At 46.2% G+C, this 18,721-nt stretch overlaps 1 protein-coding gene across 50 annotated transcripts in view; it reads right to left on the bottom strand.

Annotated features, from left to right (window-relative positions):
* Cfap74 (cilia and flagella associated protein 74) overlaps positions 1-18,721 on the bottom strand; it is a 59,093-nt gene that overhangs the window by 31,919 nt on the left and 8,453 nt on the right. For all 50 annotated transcript variants that reach the window (XR_013049525.1, XR_013049518.1, XR_013049524.1 and 47 more), the window contains 13 exons: positions 18,574-18,717; positions 17,306-17,404; positions 16,721-16,825; positions 13,474-13,647; positions 12,811-12,921; positions 12,155-12,257; positions 11,506-11,663; positions 10,009-10,210; positions 8,371-8,529; positions 7,953-8,126; positions 7,279-7,397; positions 3,946-4,012; positions 3,542-3,631 (listed from right to left, as the gene is read on the bottom strand). Coding sequence is in view for 37 of the 50 variants with exons in the window: in XM_015986014.3 (XP_015841500.2) it covers positions 3,542-3,631; positions 3,946-4,012; positions 7,279-7,397; positions 7,953-8,126; positions 8,371-8,529; positions 10,009-10,210; positions 11,506-11,663; positions 12,155-12,257; positions 12,811-12,921; positions 13,474-13,647; positions 16,721-16,825; positions 17,306-17,404; positions 18,574-18,717 (1,705 nt within the window). In the remaining 13 variants the exon portion in view is untranslated. The remainder of the gene's footprint in view (positions 1-3,541; positions 3,632-3,945; positions 4,013-7,278; positions 7,398-7,952; positions 8,127-8,370; positions 8,530-10,008; positions 10,211-11,505; positions 11,664-12,154; positions 12,258-12,810; positions 12,922-13,473; positions 13,648-16,720; positions 16,826-17,305; positions 17,405-18,573; positions 18,718-18,721) is intronic.

The following is an 18,721-nucleotide window of genomic DNA, read 5'->3' as shown; positions in this document are numbered from 1 at the left end:
AAGCTAGGGGAAACCTGGCTCTTCTGCCTCACAGGGAGGCTTGCATTTGACTCCAGGCAAGGCAGGCAGGAATACCATGAGCATCTGTGCACTGCACATCAGGGACATAACCTACTTAAGAAGTCACTGATGGGGGGTTGGAGAGATGGCTCAGCAGTTAAGAGCACTGGCTGCTCTTCCAAAGGACCCAGGGTCAGTTCCCAGCACCCACATGGTGTCTCACAACGGTCTATAATTCTAGTTACAGGGGATCTGACACCTTTACACAGACATATATGTGGGCAGAACACCAATTTACATAAAAATAAATAATTTTTTTTAAAGTCACACATTCATGTAGTGACCAGGACAGCTTGGGGATCTTGCGTCTGATCTTAAGAGGATCCAACCAGGACCTCCCTGATTGAGAGATGATGATGACTGAAAGAGAAGAGGCATAATGGTCTGGGAGTGGTGGATAAGCTATAACAGCTGCCATTCCTGGCTGAGGTAAATTGTCCTGCAGATACCAGGCCTAGAAAGTACTGCTTTTCAGAGTGGGATCATATCATGTCATGTGTCGCCCTTCATGGGCTACAGGCCACAGACTCTGTGCTCAAGCTACAAGTGCCATGCCTGGGCATCACTGTGGTTCCTCAAATGGCCATCTCTCACACTGCTGTTTTGGGACACTGCATCTAAACCCAGGGCTCCCCCTGCAGTGCCTTTCTCCAGAGGCATGACAATGAGCCACTAAAGCAAGCTGACCAAAGTATAAAACAGAGTAGTTCAGATTCAGGCCAGAGAGGCCACCTGTGCCTGCTACAGACGACCAGCATAGGGCTGCTTTTCCCCTGCTGAGACAGAGTTTTTGCTAGTTTCGTAGCCCATCCTAGACCTGCCCTGAGAAAAACTCTTGCATATGTGTGTCTCAGTGTCTGTGACAGTAACTTGTCACAACAGTGGGAGTGAGTGTGGGACACATAAGGCACATAGTACCAGCTTCCTAAAAATGGTTCCCAACTTGTAGGGAGGTGAGAGTATTAAAGATGGGAGGGAAAGTGGAGAGGGTAGGGAGTTATAATAATCATAATGTACTTTATACATGCATGAAAGTATCAAAGATCAAACTCAATAAAAGCTATCTTTTATAACTACTTTTTAATTATTTCATTTTATGCTTGAGTGCTTTATCTTTGTATGTGTACCACATGCATGACTGAGGAGGTCAGAAGAAGACATTAGGATCCCCTGGAACTGGAGTTACAGATAGCTGTTAACAGCCATATAGGTACTGGGATTAAACCTGGGTCCTCTACAAGAGCAACAAGTACTCTTTTCTTTTCTTTTTTCCTTTCTTTCTTTCTTTTTTTTTTTTTTTTTTTTTTTGGTTTTTCGAGACAGGGTTTCTCTGTGTAGCTTTGCCTTTCCTGGATCTTGCTCTGTAGACCAGGCTGGCCTCGAACTCACAAAGATCTGGCTGCCTCTGCCTCCCGAGTGCTGGGATTAAAGGCATGCACCACCACCGCCCAGCTTTTTTTTTTTTTTTTTTTTTTAAGATTTATTTATTTATTTATTTATTTATTTATTTATTTATTTATTTATTATGTATACAGTGAGTGTTCTGCCTGTAGGCCAGAAGAGGGCACCAGATCTCATTACGGATGGTTGTGAGCCACCATGTGGTTGCTGGGAATTGAATTCAGGACCACTGGAAGAACAGTCAGTGCTCCTAACCTCTGAGCCATCTCTCCAACAACAAGTACTCTTAAGCAATGCTATCTTCTTGCAAAGGACAAAGGGACCTTAGCTAATATCATCACTCTCTGCTTCCTGACTAAGGATACAATGTGATCAACTGCCTCAGTCTCCTGCAGCCATGACTGCCCCAACCTGAGGGACCAGATCCCCAGACAAGAGCCAGAATAAATCCTTCTTTCCTCAAAATGAAAATCATTCCTAAGTCTAATTTAAGCTATATCTAATTTAAAAGAACACAGGGACAGAGAGACATAGTAAATGCAATATTAGGGAGCAGTCATACAAATCCAGATGTTCTTTTATAAAAGAATTGGCTTAGTAAGTTTCATGACCCAAAAGTGGAAAGGGAGCTGCTATTCTACGTCAAAACATACTCACCAATATAATAATCAGATGCAATCTCCATTACATAAAAACAATAGCAGCTGTATGAAAAGGTAGTTTGGAGACAGTGGGACACATTTGATATGAATTGAGCATTAGGTGATAACCAGGAATTCTGCTAGTTTGTTGGTGTAACATATATACTATTACCTCAATTCTCCATTCTCTCTTTGTCCTACCTATCACACTGGAAAAGGTCTCTCTCTGCCCCACTGATTTTGAACTTGTACGTGGGCCTTGGTTTGGCCAATAAATCAATGGGAAATGTGAAATAAGTGAAGGAAGAAATTTTCTGGCTTGGATGTCTGCATTTCCAGTCATTTTCCATGAGAAGTTCATGCTAGATGGACACTGCTATAGAGGCTACAAGGTTTAGAAGGCCATGGTGAGACGTCCAGAGCAGAGCTGCCTGGCCGGCCCCCGTCAGTCAGCTCACAGTGGACCTGCAGCCTTAGAAGCATATGTAGGACTAAGACACACTGCAGTCTGTCACAGTACTGAGTTTGTGGGCCGTGAGTGTCACTGTGGAAAGAAACAATGATATAGTGGGTGTTTATTAGAAATGCCAACATTTTTTAAGTTGAGTCTGATATTGGTAATTTGCTCTGAAGTGGTAGATAGTGGGTATATGGAAATTCACTACATGATTCTGTGTTTCATTATGTTTGCAAATTTACTCACAATAAAAATATCTGGGGCTTGAGAGATGGCTCGGTGGTTAAGAGCACTGGCTGCTCTTCTAGAGGTCCTGAGTTCTACTCCCAGCAACTACATGGTGGCTTATAACCATCTATAGTGGGATTTGATGTCCTCTTCTGACATAAAGTTGTTCATGCAGATAGAGCACTCATATACAATGAATAAATAAATAAATAAATAAATAAATAAATAAATAAATAAATATTTTAAAAATTATCTGAAAGCTGGGTGTAGTGGTGTATACCTTTAATCTCAGCACTCAGGAGGCAGAGGCAGGTGCATTTCTCTGAGTTTGAGGCTAACAAACTCTGGTCTATAGAGTTAGTTCAATGGCAGCCAGAGCTACATAATGAGACCCTGTCTTGAAACACACACACACACACACACACACACACACACACACACACACACACACATTTATTTATTTATCTGAGGACACAACTAAGAGTTAAAGAAAGGACTGGCATCTCAGACAGATCTCCTTCCCTCTGAACTCTGGGCCTCTCAGTCAGGGACTCCATACAGAGCAGGGTTTATCTAGAAATTTCTAGCTCTGGTCTGATGACTCACCTTTTCAGGATATCTCATGTCACCCAGACTCGGCCCATGTTGGAGTCTGACTAGGATCAAGGTCTATGGTGGAGCTCTAGCCCATGCCCTTGGTACTCCAAGGGTGCAGCCCGTACCATGGAGAGAGTTTCCAGGGACTTAAACTTACAGAACATTTTTTTGTTGAACATTTCAGTGGAACAGAAAAGCCGCCCGTCTGAGCCAAAAATGAAACATTTCCTTCCAGATCTTTATTTATCTAAAAAACAAAACAATCCCAGTCACCATAAATTTCTATGATGACACAGTTAGAGGCTGCATCTGTATAACTATGGCCTGGACCTGCTTACTACTTGCTTAGTGGGCTTCCAGCGGGAGAATCCCAAAGTGTCCCACATAAACAGGTCCTGAAGAAACACACTTCACAGCCCACAGATAGTTAGTCATATAAGAGAATAAAACCAAACCATCTGGCAAGCTTTATTATGCTAGCATTATAGAATGATGCTGGATTTTATTGTTGTTGTTGTTAAGCCAGAAAAAATAGCACCGCTATGTGATCCTTTGACGTACCATAGGCTTGAAGGTGACGAGCACTTCACAGGACATCCCGGCTGACATGGGACCAGGGGGGTCAAAGCTGCAGAACAGCACATGGGTAGTTAAGTCGCTGTGCAAAGTGGGTGCTCACTACATACTCAGCTGGGCCTTTTAGATCCCCTTATCTTCCTGTTCCACACCTGTGCTGGCGTTTGTGTCCACTTAACACAGGCTAGAGTCATCTCAGAGACAGGAACCTCAGTTGAGAAAATGCCTGCATAAGATGTGTCTATAGGCAAGCCTGTACAGTATTTTATTAATTAGTGATGATGTGGGAGGGTGCCAGTAAAGCAGTACCCCTCCATGGCCTCTGCATTAGCTTGTGCCTTCGGGTTCCTGTCCTGTTTGAGTCCCTGTTCTGACTTCCTTCAGTGATGGACTATGATGTGGAAGTGTGAGCCAAATTAACCCCCCTTTCCTCCTCAAGTTGCTTTTGGTCACTGTGTTTTCCACTAGCAATAGTGGCCCTAGCTAAGACAATACCTCTACTTAGATGTGTTGGCACATGAGCAGCTCCAGGCTGCTGTGCTCCTTACTGACTCCATTTCCTGATGAAGAGGAGACACTTGGATAACCTTCAAATGTCTGTCCAGTGAGTGAGCCAGCACACTGAGTGAGGTACATCCCCAAAAGCCAACTCCAAAAAGATGGGTGCTGTGGGACGTCATTACCCTGGGGATAATTGCTAGGTCTTGGATCAAGGATGTTGAGTTCTAATAACAACATAAGGGGAAGGGCTATAAGTCAAGCCATCCTGTGAAACAGCCCCAGCTGCAGGAAAATGAGATGGGAGCTAGTCTGTCTTGATCTGAATCCTGGGTGAGTGAAAGGGTCTTCCTACAGAATTCCTAGTATCAGGCCTAGGTTTACAATGTTGGATTTTACATAATTTTCTTGGTTTGAAAGTACACAAAAACTTAATATGAAGATGTGTCTCTGGGTGCTGGGTGCAGTTTATTTCAGTCAATAAACTGCTTGTAATGTAGGCATGAGGACCAGGGTTCAATCCCCAGAACTCAAGAAGAGTCAGGCGTGGTAACATGTGCTTGTAATGACAGCACTGGGGCAGCACAGACAGGAATATTCTGGGGGTCTCTCTCCCTAGAGACTAATGGTAAGAGGATCAGAACCTAAGGCTATGCACATGTCGGGTGTTCATGAACCAACTCAGTGAGAAGCAGGCCCTAACTCTAGGAACTTCACACAACAAACTACTGAAACTCGTATGATGGAGTGGAGCCTCTAAAAGGCATGTGGTAAAATAGTAAAGTCATAAAGATACAGAGTTATGGGCAGGAAGAAAGAAAAAGACACTGTTAAGAAAAAGGACACACACACAACCAAAAGAAACAACAAGTTTAGAAATCTTAAAAACTACAGCTGGGCAGTGGTGGTGCATGCATTTAATCCCAGCATTTGGGAGGCAGAGGCAGGCAGATCTGTGAGTTCAAGGCCAGCTTGGTCTACAGGGTGAGTTCCAGGACAGCCAGGGCTACACAAAGAAACAAGAAATCCTGTACAGCCAGGGCTACACAAAGAAACAGGAAATCCTAGAGAGAGAGAGAGAGAGAGAGAGAGAGAGAGAGAGAGAGAGAGAGAGAGAGAGAGAGAGAAATGCTACCTCATCTGAAAAAGAACTAGGAATTTTTAGAAATGAGAAACATAGTACTGAAACAAGACACATAGTCAGCAGCTTTTGCAGCCAGCTAGATACAGCTGAAGAGACCAGAAGCCGGGGCACCTCACACACTGCCTGAATAGGCAGAGAATGTGAAGCAGGTGCCATAAGGACAGGGAGGCTTGGATGGTTCCACACAGGAGGAATAGGGCAGAGACAAAGTCATGAGGAGGGCTGAATAGGGAGAGCTGATATTTGCAGGCTAAGGATGAGACATTTCTAGAACTGCTCAAAGATACAAACCTCAGCTCTAAGAACTACCATGAGTCTAAAGAAGACCAAGCATCTCAGGTATGCTGCAGTAGGGCTGAGGGACACCGGAGGCCAGGGATCTCAGTGCAGCCAGAGGAAACTGAGGAACATGCTAGAGAGTCACAACTACCACAGCAAAAGAAATCAGAAGACAGAAGTGGATGCTAGCCTTCAAGTGTGGGGAGAATATTTAATCCATGCCTAGGAAGGAGGGCTTTGTGATAGCTGAGGTAATGGTGATCACCAGCTAACCTGGGTCCTCCATATACTCTGAAAAAAACCCTACAGGTCTACAGAAGCAAGTGACTCAGCATGGTTAAAAGACAGAGAAGCTCTCAGATCTCAAACTAATACAGTGGGTAAATAAACAATTTTTAGCAATACTTCCTCCATGCAAGACTTTGCTGACAGCTAGGAGATTCTGCAAATTGCCAGGAAGAAGGAGCAGAGGACCAAAAGCTCCTGCTGTCCACTTGCAGTCAGTTCCCAAGAGGACGGCACCTCTTAGGTGGGAAGTACTGATCAGGGCTCTGTCAGCCAGTGCTGTTCATGGAGAAACTGTGCAGGAACACAGTCCCACAGGAACAGTCTCACGAAGACACCCTTCAGGGGAAAAGAAAGGGACCGCTAGAGCCTGAGCAGAGGAGTCAGGGATCAATTTATATTAAGCCCCCGTTTTAGAAATTGCATATCACACACTAACAGATGTAGGTGATTTGAGCTATGAACAGCCCTGCCTATAAGCTGGATACAGTGAAACATACCTGTAGTGTCAGCTATTTGGGAACAGAGGCAAGAAGATCGAAGGTTTGAGACCAGCCTGGACTATATGATGAGTTCAAGGTCAGCCTAGGATGCAGAGCAAGACTTTGTTTCAAAAACAACAAAAAGGAAAAAAAAAATGGAAAAGAAGGTCAGATGCTAAGAAACAAAACCAAGTGCTGCTGAAACATTGCAAAGTGAAAAATGGAGGGTGTAGGATGGGAAAGGAGAAGCAGCAAGCATCAAAGGTAACCACAGAAAAATACTTAAAACGCCGGTACAGAAGTGACAATATATACACAAGAAGATTCCTAGAAAAAGAAGAAAAAATGAAACACTAGCACAAAGAGAGAAATAAATTATAGTTCAGGAAAGCAGTCTTGAAATCTTCACAGTGAGAAAGCATGCCAGCTGCCAAAGGGACCACGACATGCCACAACCAACACACAGGGAATGTGAGGAGACTCAGGCAGCCTGTCCAAAAGCTTGGTCATGTGTTCAGAGGGACTGGATGGGTCTTCATGACTTCAGTATTAAGAGATGGAGCAGTAACCTCTCCAACTCTTCAAGGCAAGTTGGCCCATGGCCTCATGCCTAGATTCTGCGAGACTCACTCAATGTGGATGAAGTCCTTCAGGCTCTCCTCCACACCCACCAGCTTACAGTAGTTGATTGTGTAGGTAGCATTTATCAACGTGATCTTCTTCTTGTACACTTTGCCAATATCAAAGTCCTGCAGAGATAGAGGAGACATGATGACCCCAAGCCCTCCAGGTCAGGGGAAGAGGGGTTTCCCTGGTACTGACTCATGAGAGGTTAAGGATCCTGGGGTAGAAAAGGATTCCCCAGGTTTCCCTTGAGTTGTGATGCCTTCTTGAGGTATGTGAAAGGTAGTGAAAAACTTCCTTCTCAGCAGGAAATGAGATTTGTGGGGGATTGGTTGGGTGGGAGAAGGGACAGAAGCACAGGATAGATATCTTAGCCTGTCCTTCTGTAAATGCTGACACCCCAGCTGGTGGTAGATGCTGGGGTCCTTTGGGGCCCCATCATGAGAAGGGGGAATTTGCCAAGCAGAAGGGGCCTAACAAGTGATTATCCTGTTATATTCCTTCACAGGAGTCCAGGCCCCTTTAAAGGAGTGCCAGGTGCTTCCTGCTCCGTAGGCTGTCAGTTCAGCCCTTGCACACCAGCCTCAAAGCTGAAGACATCTCTGGGTTTCCCAAGGTCAAAACAGAACGCATCAGAGGTGAGAGTAGCTGAAAGGCTTCTTTGCTTGATCATGGCTCACCTTGAAGTGAATGACCTCTGGCTTGCTGTTGAAAGGGCGGCCTTTGAACTCCCGCCCAGACACTACCTGCCTGTGGACCACCCCACTGCGCAGCTGCTCCATAGTGCGGGCCAGGATGTCCTTATCCATCTTAGTTCCACCCACAGGCTTCCGTTCCATGTCCTCCTTGGACACCTTGGGTTAAAAAAGACAGGTCAATGCTTGTTCAAAGCCTAATAATGAACAAAGTGCAGGGCCAAACCTGGTAGAGCAAGGAAAGGCTGGCTACAGGCCAGTTCTTTTTAAGATAATGGAAAGGAGAGGAGGACCTAGAGTTTGAAGGAAGCAGTGGCAGGCACAGAATGGAGCAGAAGGTGGGCAACTGCACCCGGGAACCTGGAACCTCAGTGTGAAGGACCTGACAGAGGAAAGCTGTTACCTGGTATGACTTGTAGTCCTTGCTCCAAAGCCCGGGGATATCTGGTTCAGCCAGTATCTCCTCCTCAGTACTAATGCTTCCCAGGTCCATCTGCATGGACTCACTGGATATGACTTTCAATAGACAGGAAGGCTTGGGGTGTAATGCCATCTCATTTTCCTGCCAGCAGAAGAGTGACGCAGTAAGATATGCTCATTACAGAATGGAGAATATACAGGTGAGTAGGAAGAAAACAAAACCCCTGGGAACCCTACTGGGTACTTGGCCTGACAACCCACCGTGTCGCCGTTGCCGCCATCGGTGTCGCCGTCGTCGTCCTCCTCCTCCCTCCTCCCCCTCCTTCTTTCTCTTCTCCTTTTTGAGACATGGTCTTTCTATGTAGCCCTGGCTGTCCTGGAACTTACTCTGTAGACCAGGCTGGACTTGAACTCACAGAGATCTGCCTACCTCTGCCTCCCCAGTGCTGGGATTAAAGGAATTATTTTGTTCTTTACAGAGACAATTGTATACACATAAATCCTTGTAACTCTAAAATACACCATACACATGTCTATGGATTACTGAATGCCTTCCTGTAAGTGTTCAGCAGAGTTCACAAGAAGGTCTTGTTCATAGGAAAATGTTCTGATTAGTAGACATGTTATAATTTTCTCTACCATTCCATCAGTGATATTCATTGTGTTGAATTTTCATGATGGATGGCACACTAGCCCTGGAGAAGTCTTGCAAAAACTCAGAAAATATAGCTGTACTGGTTCTGTTGGAACTGTTTTGGGGTTCAGGACTCATCTGGTTGTGCTGTACGATGTTTGTAGTGTACACCATGGGAAACCAGGGCCCTTCCTTCTTCCTGGAGGAAAGAGGATGATCATGTAAACCCTAGGATTTGTTCCCAGTAGAGCAAATTAAGGCTGTGGTACAGGAGCATTAGGAAAGTGACTCAGGGTGGCAGGGAAGACTTCTCAGAGGGAGAATGCAGGAGTATGTAGAATGTGCCCCCAGGGGAGGACAGGTGCACCAAAGTGAGAAGCGGCTGAAAGGAAGAGGTCCCACCTAGTACACGGAGGTGAGAAACAGGAAAAAGCCTATGGTGCACTAAAAGGCACAGGAAAATGCTCCAGAGGCCAAAGCCCAGGTAGCCCAAGAAAGCAGCTGATGTAGGATGCAGGGTGTTGGGTTAAGGAACATCCAATGTTCTTACACCTTTAAGGAGGGGTAAGTTGGAAACAAATCTCTCCAGCTTAGGGTATTGTCTATACAGGCCACTGGCTTAGACCAAGACCTTGGTGTGAGTGAGAGGAATACTCAGCCTTCAGGGAGACACTGGGAATACTTGGCAGTGAGTGATAACATGTATGGACTCTAGCTATACAAGTCTCTTCACATGAGGCTCACTACACTTTGTAGGAAGGGACAGATGAGGAACTTCCTCCTATCTCATAGGCAGCTTTGTAGGCTCTGATAGCACCGTTGGCTAATATGAGGAGTTTGGATGAGGGAGAAAAGGACCCTAGTGGGCATCACAGGGCCATGGCCTTGGGGATCTTAGCCAGCTTCTTCACACTTGGGTCCTTGGCCCTTCCCACCTGCACTTTCAAGTGCCTGACCTAAACTTGAAAACAGCAACATTCTACTCACCAGCAGGTGATTTGTGGTTATGGCAGTCTTCCCTTCACAAAAGTCAGAGATATACTTCCAGGTCTTGTCTCTCAGAGTCCACTGGTCTGTGGTTTTAGAGGGTGGATGCTGTCTCTTTTTCCTATGTTCTTCCTCAGCTTCCTCTTTCAAGATTCGACTTACAATCTCCTGCTTCCGGAGTTTCTGCTCCTCTTCAAAAGCCCTATGGGATGTGCTTCTCAGTAAGAGCCAGGTGCCCTTCCCCAGCACCTGCAAGCAGGGCACCTAGTGGGGGTTAGGTATGGTGGTCCTTTTAGCTCTCTGGTTCCTTCCCAAGTGCTCAGGTCCGGCCTAGGAGGGCTGTGGTGTTAGGACATCCTGTCTTGGACGGAGAGTATAGCAGATAAAGCTCATAAGGGCTACTAATGGAGATGTGACTTGGATCCTCACCTTACCATACCTTGCCTTGCCCTGTCCAGCTCTACATTTGACCTGTTTAATTTTGAATTGTCTCATTCAGCCCAGTCTAGAAGTCCCCACAACAAACCCTGGCCCTCATGAGCTTCCCCACCCTAGTTTCTAGGCTTGTGGCTGAGAAGACCCAATTGAGACAAAAAGCAAGGGCAATATTAGGGCTTGGTGACATCTCACTCACTCATTCTCAGAATCATTATAGCCATCCCTTGCTAGGCACCACCCAGGCAACAGATCTATAACCACATCACATGTGGGCAGACTGACAGGAAACACCAAAATTCTGTTGGCAACTGTAGGGCTCTCTCTCTCTCTCTCTCTCTCTCTCTCTTCTCTCTTCTCTCTCTCTCTCTCTCTCTCTCTCTCTCTCTCTCTCTCTCTCTCTCTCTCTCTCTCTCTCTCTCTCTCTTGCACATTAGTGAGACAATTTGAAGAGGAGGATGTCCCATAGCAAGAAAGCCAACAGACAATACCCAAGCAGATCCAGTGACCAGCAGGGATCAGGGATTTGGGAGAAGGGGCTTGGCCCTTTGGAATGAGGACAGCTTTAGGCAGAGACACCTAGCAGCTAGGTTAAGTAGAAATTAGCTAAGTAATGTGTGTGAGCTGGAAAAGGCCAATATGAAGTGGCTTCTTTGAAAACTCTGTGGGAGAAAGCCCTGACTAATGGCCTGGAAGAGGCCAGAGAGTGAAGCTGAAGGGCCTTATGTGAATGAGCCCCAGGCATCCCCCAAGGAGGAGGGAGCCACAGAAGCTCAGGAACCTCACAGCTGAAGGACCAGGAAGTCAAGAGAGGAAATGAGGAAAGAGGTGTCCTCACCCACTAAGAACCTCTATAAAAAGCCCCCAAATGCCAGAGCCCCCCTGGAGACTTCTGCAGCCCACGTTGGAGAGGGGAGTGCTGCAGTCCTCATCCCACAACCCACAACTGCTTTTGGTGAAAAGTCTGGGCAGGAATTAGCTTTGTTACTTTTAGGGGATGAAGGTCAAGCCTTTTGGTTCTCTCTGTGCCCACTTCCCAGGTAAATGTCTCCCAGCTCTCACCGCCTCTGGGCTTCCAGTTCCTGGTGCCTGCGCTGATGAAAAAGGTGCTTGAATGCATCTCCACCTTGGGCCAGGATCGCTTCCTTCTCTGTAAGGGCCTTCTGCTTAGCCACCTCTGCCCTGCTTTGGCCCCATGCTTGGAACTTCTTTAGTGTTTCCTGGAAATATGGAATTCTAAAGTCACAATACCAGCATATGCCCATGTACACACACACACACACACACACACACACACACACACACACACGTACGTTCATATTCAGACCTTTTCCTTGAATGGATCTATTTAAATCAATGCTGAAACTGTGGGTCCAAGGTAGGCAATTTGCAAACATTCATAATTTTCCCATGCATCCTTCAGCCAGCACAGCTCTGGGTCCCTTGAGTATGGCATTCTGTGCATCTGTGTGCATGTTGGCCACCCACTGTTGGTTCCCTTGCCTCTGAGTCTTCCGATGTTGAGGCCTACTCTTCCCTACCACATGCCTACCTACCCAGACCTGAGCCCTAGTGTTGGCCCTCACACTGCCCTGGGTCCCTCACTATTCTTCCACTGAGATGAGGCTCTCTCACAACAGTGTTAAGTTATTGAGAGAGGGGCTGGGTGGTCAGTTGGTTAGCTGTGTCAGAGAGGCGGAGCCACACCTACCCGACTGGCGGTGATGTTGTTCTTCAGTGCCAGCACAGCATCCATGCGCCGTTTCATGTGCCTGCGGGACTCCATCTCCTCCTTCTGCTCTCGCTCCCGAACTCTGGAGTAATGTGCACTTGGTTCATTTATTTATTTTGCTTTTGTTTGTTTGTTTTGAGACAGGGTCTCTCTATGTAGCCCTGGCTGTCCTGGAACACACTATGTAGACCAGGCTGGCCTCAGACATCAGCCTGCCTCTGCCTTCCGAGTGCTGGGATTAAAGGTGTGCGCCACTGTGCCTGGTGTAATGTGAATTTTTAGGGATGTATGCAGGTAATGCTGACAATTATAGAGTTCTAGGAGTCTTAGGTGCTGGTTACTTTTACTGGAGAAACAATGAACGCTGACAACACAAAGGTCAAATGGATAAGCCTTGCTGTCCAGGGCCTATTCCTGTGGGACAGGTGGTTGGGGGTGTTCTCTAGACCCTAGGGCCTCATTGTGTCTCATGCTCCTCTCGAAAATAAAAATAGTAACTTAAAATAAAACTTCAGATCTATTTCTAATGATTAGGTAATGACTTACTTAGGGAATTTCAAAATGAAGGCCAGGAACCCACATTTCTAGATTCCTCAAGAGCATTGACAGAAGAAAGAGTTAAAGTGAGGACCCACCTTCCCAGAGAGGCCTTCAGGAACTTCACAGCCACCCTGTGGTTTCTCTGGGCATCTTCCACCAGTTTTTGATGTCTCAGCCCCAGCTCCTTCTGCACATGCAAGGACTTCCTGCAGCGACACAGGCGGAGACTGTAACAAGTGTGCCATGACACACCTGTGGGCCACAACTATTAGACAAAGTGCTGCTGGGGCTCTGCTATGAAGAAGTCACCAAACACAGGGTCTGACCCAGGCTGGGTAGGAGTCTAGCAGGAGAAGAGACCAGCAAAGTTGATGATATAAAGAGATAAGAGGGACTTGCTCCATCTTGGAGCAGATTCCAGCAGCCCCCTAGCTTCTGGGGATCGGTGGTTGAGCAGATAGGAACTGCCTCAGAGAATGTATAGGAACTGAGCTTGAGCACTCCAAGGCTTGTGTGGACAAAGAAGTATCCAGATGTGTGACAGGACCAGAGAACAGCACATCTGGGAAGGGATAAAGGAATATGCAGAAGGAAGGGTCTGATGGTCTCATTGGTGCAGGTCAGTGGTTGCTGTAGGCACTTAATATAGAGTAGGGAGCTAGGCAGGACCCATGGCACAGATGCAAAGAGCTGGATCTACAAAGACTTGATGTGGAACATGAAGGAACTGGCAAAGGCCAGGTCTGAGTGGCACTTACCGGGCCCTCAGCAGACGGTTCCTCTCCACCTTCTCCAAGGTTTCTTTCTCCTTTTGAAGCTGTTGGGCTGCGTGTATCTCAAGGGACCGCTGCCTAGCTTCTGCTTCTTCTTCATTACGCTTCCGGACATCCTCAAATAGGCCCTTCTGGATCTCAATGTGCCACATGGCATTCCTTGCAAAAATAAACCATTTGTTGTTTGTGGGGGCTAAGGGTTTGAAGACCTGGTGTCACTCCTCTGTGAAGCATCTGTCTGGGGATCTGGGGCAATCCTGGTACTTTATTTTGACAAATACTCTAGGCAGATATTAGACACTACTGATGAGGAGTCAGCACCCTTCTCTAAGGCTTCCCCTTGGTCTGGAGACTGAGGTCCCACTCCTGGTCTCCAAACTTAGGAAAATTGCCATCACATCAAATCTAGCCTGAGTTAGCATCTGGCCACAGGCACTTACCTGAGTGAGTGGGTCAGTTCACTGTAGTGACTCCCTTGCCTGGCCTGAAGAAAACATCTAGAAAATGTCTTCTGAGGAGGTCATTGGAACTACCAAGAACCACCCCAAGTCTTCAAACATGCGTGGGAAGAGGCTCAGAGAATGGTAGCAGCCACCCCTGCCCAGGGTGTATCTGGATAATGAAGGATCTGTCTGACTCTGTCATCAACTGTCAGTAAGTATTACATCTGTGGTGGCTACAATGTACACAGCACTCCTCAGGTTCCCAGCACAAGTCTAGGAGGTTTGCAGCTCATCTTTGTTTGGGATGAGTAGCAGGAAGGCAAATACGGAACTGTCTTTCCCAGGATTTGGGAACCCATGCATCCATGCACCTCTGCAGTGAGTCAAGTATGGTTTCTGGCCATCACGGCTGACACATCTAGACATATGCTACAGAATTCTGAGCATAGCTACATAAGAGCATCTCCTGGGGCCTTGCTCTGCCTGGAGGATGGCTTTGCTAGAAGTTCTGCCCAGAGGACCCTGCCAGACCAGAACTAATGACAGAAGGTGCATGACAGAAGATACAACATTGGGAAGAAGTATTTCAGCTGAAACTTGGCATATTGGACACCAAGGCAAATATCTCAAATCTGTCCTCTATAGCTCTAGGTTTTTAATAAATGTGCTAACTTGAATTAAGAAAATTTCCTTCCATTCTTATTTTGTTAGAATATTTTTTAACAAATCATGACTATAGAGTTGAGTCCAATCTTTCTCTTCAATCAATTCCATGGCAGTTACAGGAAATCTGGACTAAGAGTTGAAATACTAGAAGTCCCTCAATGTTGGGTGGAAGAAAGGGACCACATATCTGGAGAGAACATGCTATAGAAATTTTGTCTTGAGTAGGGAACACTCCTTTCATTATAGCTCCAATAACATTCAAAGCCATTATTGCTGTGGATATCACTCTGTATAAATAAACACTGATTGGCCAGTAGCCAGACAGGAAGTATAGGCGGGACTAACAGAGAGGAGAATTGAGAGAACAGGAAGGCAGAGGGGGAGACTGCTGGAGCCGCCGCCAGGACAAGGAAGATGTAAGGTACCAGTAAGCCACGAGCCACGTGGCAAAGTATAGATTAATAAATATAAGAGTAAGAGCTAGACAATGATAGGCCTGAGCTAATGGCCAAGCAGTTTAAATAATATAAGCATCTGTATGTTTATTTTATAAGTGGGATAAGGGACTGCCGGGGTTTGGTGGAACCTGGAGAGAAAACTCCAGCTACACATTATGGTCCTGTGACATGTGTTAGGGAGACAGGTGAGAAACATTGCCTTTAGAAATGGGCTCTGTATTGATGGAGTCCTGAGAGGCAGAGGCCAGGTAGCCAAGCTTGTCAGGGAGCAAAGGTGGGCTCAGTTGGGTTGGGGATTTAGCTCAGTGGTAGAGCTCTTGCCTTGCAAGTGCAAGGCCTTGGGTTTGGACCTCAGCTCAAAAAAAAAAAAAAAGACTTTGGGGCAGTGGTCCCAGACCTCAGATACCACATAAATAGATAGGAATGCCACCAGAGACCTTCATTTGAATCACCACTGTGGTTTAAAGAAAAGGGACATTGTTGGCATTGGAGATAGGAGAAGATGCCATAACATAGCCATTTTTGAATTACCTCTATAAGTTTGACATTGTTTTAAAGTGAAAAACAATTTAAGAAGTAAACAGATGCTTATAGCAGCTCAGTACAGGTGGAGCCTCCAAGGGTCTTGCCTGCCGTGGTTTTGGAACCACAGACACTAGCTAGCCAAGTGTCGATCAAGAACAGTATAAATATTGACTTTCTAAGCCATAGATGGACTGACTTGTTCCCAGCTGCACATCTCTCCACATTTTATGTGTGTGTTCAGTCTTGTGTGTGTGGCTTGAATTGCAGCAATTATAGTAGGTGCAAGTCAGGGACTGGCTTAAGGCTCAGGAGTCCACTGTGGGAGAGGGAAGAAGTTTGGTCTGACTGTGGTATGTAGCCAAGAGTCAGCAGCTGTTACACTTACAGTCAGGGTTTCTGACAATGTTCTAGTCCTCTGTGTGTCTTCAGTCTGGAAAGCTTTCCAACTTCATTTGCTGTCATATAACAGCAGAGCCTTGCTCTGGACCCAGAGCTGGGCAGTAGCCCAGTGATTCACTGAACTGTGTATGTTGAGAGCTCTTGCTGGTGTTAACAGTGAGTTGTTATATGCCAAAAAGAAACCCTTTCTTTGTGGACTTGCTAGAGGCAGTTCTAGTTTGCACCCCCTGTGGATGTTTCTAGAAAAGAAGAGAATATTCCCCCCCCCCCCAATGTTAGGGATCAAATTAGGGCTTTATGCATGCCATTCAAATGATCTACCACTGAGCCCCAGCCCAAGAGGTATAGGAAATAAGAAAAAGAGGGGAAGAAACTGATTATACAGTTACTAAAATTATAAATAAAACTGAGGAAACTGAAAAAAAAAAAAACTTCACATGAAGAGCTCTCCTCTCAGCTGTGTCAACATGCCGCCACCTTTTTATTTCCTAAGCCTCTAGAAAGTGAAAAGCAAATTATTCTTCATACTCAAATCAGGAATTGTTCCACAAGCTGCTCCGAGATCTGTGTCCTGTGAACTAGCCAGATGCTAACTTACCAAGCCCACCTTCCAGGCTTTTGCAAAAACTTCTTCTTCTTTTTTTTTTTTTTGAGCTGAGGATCGAACCCAGGGCCTTGCACTTGCTAGGCAAGCGCTCTATCACTGAGCTAAATCCCCAAGCCCCTCTTGCAAAAACTTACTCGCTGTCCTTCAGCATGGCTGTGATTTTGGACTGCAGATCTTTCTCATTCTCCAGCTCTGTGTGAAGGCGTCTGGATGCAGCCTGGAGACGGCCCATAGCAGCCCTGGAGCATATCAATAGAATACAGAAAGGGCCATTCATGTAGTCAGATGCCAACCTTAAGTATCTTCCTCAATCATTCTCTGTCTTATGCTTTTGAGACAGGCTTTGTCACTGAATCTAGAACTCAGATTCTGCTGAACTGGCTAGCCAACAAGAGCTCCAGATCCTTCAGTGTTGGGATTGTAGGTGTGTGCTCACTGCTATGGGGGCTGGGGATCAAATTCAGGTCCTCATTCTTGTGTAGTAAGTATTTCACCAACTGAGCCAGCTCCTAGACTGACATTGCTTCTTTGTGTTATGATGTCTGTTTGCCACCCTGGAGAGATGCTGTCTGCCTCTTAACTATCTGAACATAGCAGGTACTTAAGACTTATCTTTGTTGAATGAATGAATGAATGAATAAACCTCTATGTATGATACCATCTTGGCCATCATGGTAACACTTGGCTGTCTGACCTCCTTGCCCACAAGGATGACCTACATGTTGTTGGCTTCTCTCTCTGTGGCGATCTCAGCTGCCAAGCTCTCCTGCTGTTTGGTGAGGAGGTCCATCCTCTGATGACAGACACGCAGCTCCCCTCTAGAACGTTAAAATAAGAATTGCCATAATGTTTTCCTAAAGTTCCAGCCTCAGAAGGGGCCAGTGGGTTAGAGAAGGGGGAAGGTCTAAGGTGCAGGCCAAGGACAGGGAACACTTTGTCTTTCTAGGGGTCTCTCTGGTGCTATCATGTCACGTGAGTAGGGTGTTCCCTGAAAACCCTGCCCAAGGAGCCAGCTCTGTAAACTCCTCCAAAGGTGATATGCCTGGGGAGCCGAGGGAATGCAGTTAACAGTGTGTGTACGCGCAGCCCTGAAGAGCACAGAGGTGATATGCCTGGAAGCCAAAGGAATGCAGTTAACGGAGTGTGTGTACACGCAGCCCTGAAGAGCACACAGCTGCTAATGGCTGCAGCTCCTCATCGGCACGCTGTGACACAGACCAAGGCAGTTCCCTGTGTAAGCCTGGGTAAGATGCTCACTCCTCTTACGTGACTTTCACTTCAGCTAGAAATAACAGAATAAAATCTAAAGCATGAGTTCTAACGGACTTTCAGAGGATGTTGGGACAGCTGCAGCATGAAGTGCATGACATTGGAATTGGGTAAGACCTATACCCACAGGTGGTGTTACATGCTAAGGTCATGCAGAATGATGCTTTTGTTTTTCAGAGACTCTAAAATAGGAGTAGTATCATGATCCTGAAATTTATTTTCAAATGATTCAGCTAAAGAATCATAGCTATGACACACATATTGATACATATTCAGTGGGAAAAGCTAAACATGGTAATCTGTAGTGGCATGCAGGAAACAGCTGCCTACTACTAGTTTCCAATTTTTCTGTATATTGGAGAAACACACTCAGTATTTCCGCTGAATATGCTGGCAGACCAAATGCCAATGAGGCCAAGACCAGAAGGACCCTGAGAAGTAGGAGGCTATTCACTAAGGCCTCAGTCACACCTGAAACATGCAGAAACAAGATGGTCATGGAGAACCTGGCAGGACCTAAGAGCACCCTTAATTCCCTGGGATCTTGTCTAGATTGAAGGAGGGGGAAAGGAGGTGGAGCCCTGGGCACCACATCTCTTCAGGGTTGTGAGGTTGCTCCTTGTAAAGACTGCCGTAGGAAGTAAAGGCAGGACCTCCCACATGGACACTACAACCAGAAGGAGTGGCTAGGCCGTGGGTCCTCGGCACGTGAGCTCACCGAGTCTTCTGAATAAAAAGGTCCTTCTCCTCATGCAGCTTGTCCAGGAGGTTCAAGCTTTTCCGAAGGTGAAATGCCTGGACTCTGTCTTTGGTGGTCGCCTTCTTCGTTTTCTCGGCAGTCACCTCCTCTTCTTTTGCTGGACTTG

This window comes from Peromyscus maniculatus, chromosome 2 (genome assembly GCF_049852395.1).
Source record: "Peromyscus maniculatus bairdii isolate BWxNUB_F1_BW_parent chromosome 2, HU_Pman_BW_mat_3.1, whole genome shotgun sequence".
Classification (NCBI taxonomy): domain Eukaryota; kingdom Metazoa; phylum Chordata; class Mammalia; order Rodentia; family Cricetidae; genus Peromyscus; species Peromyscus maniculatus.
Note: the sequence above shows the minus strand (reverse complement) of the source record. Positions and strands in the feature narration are given on the sequence as shown.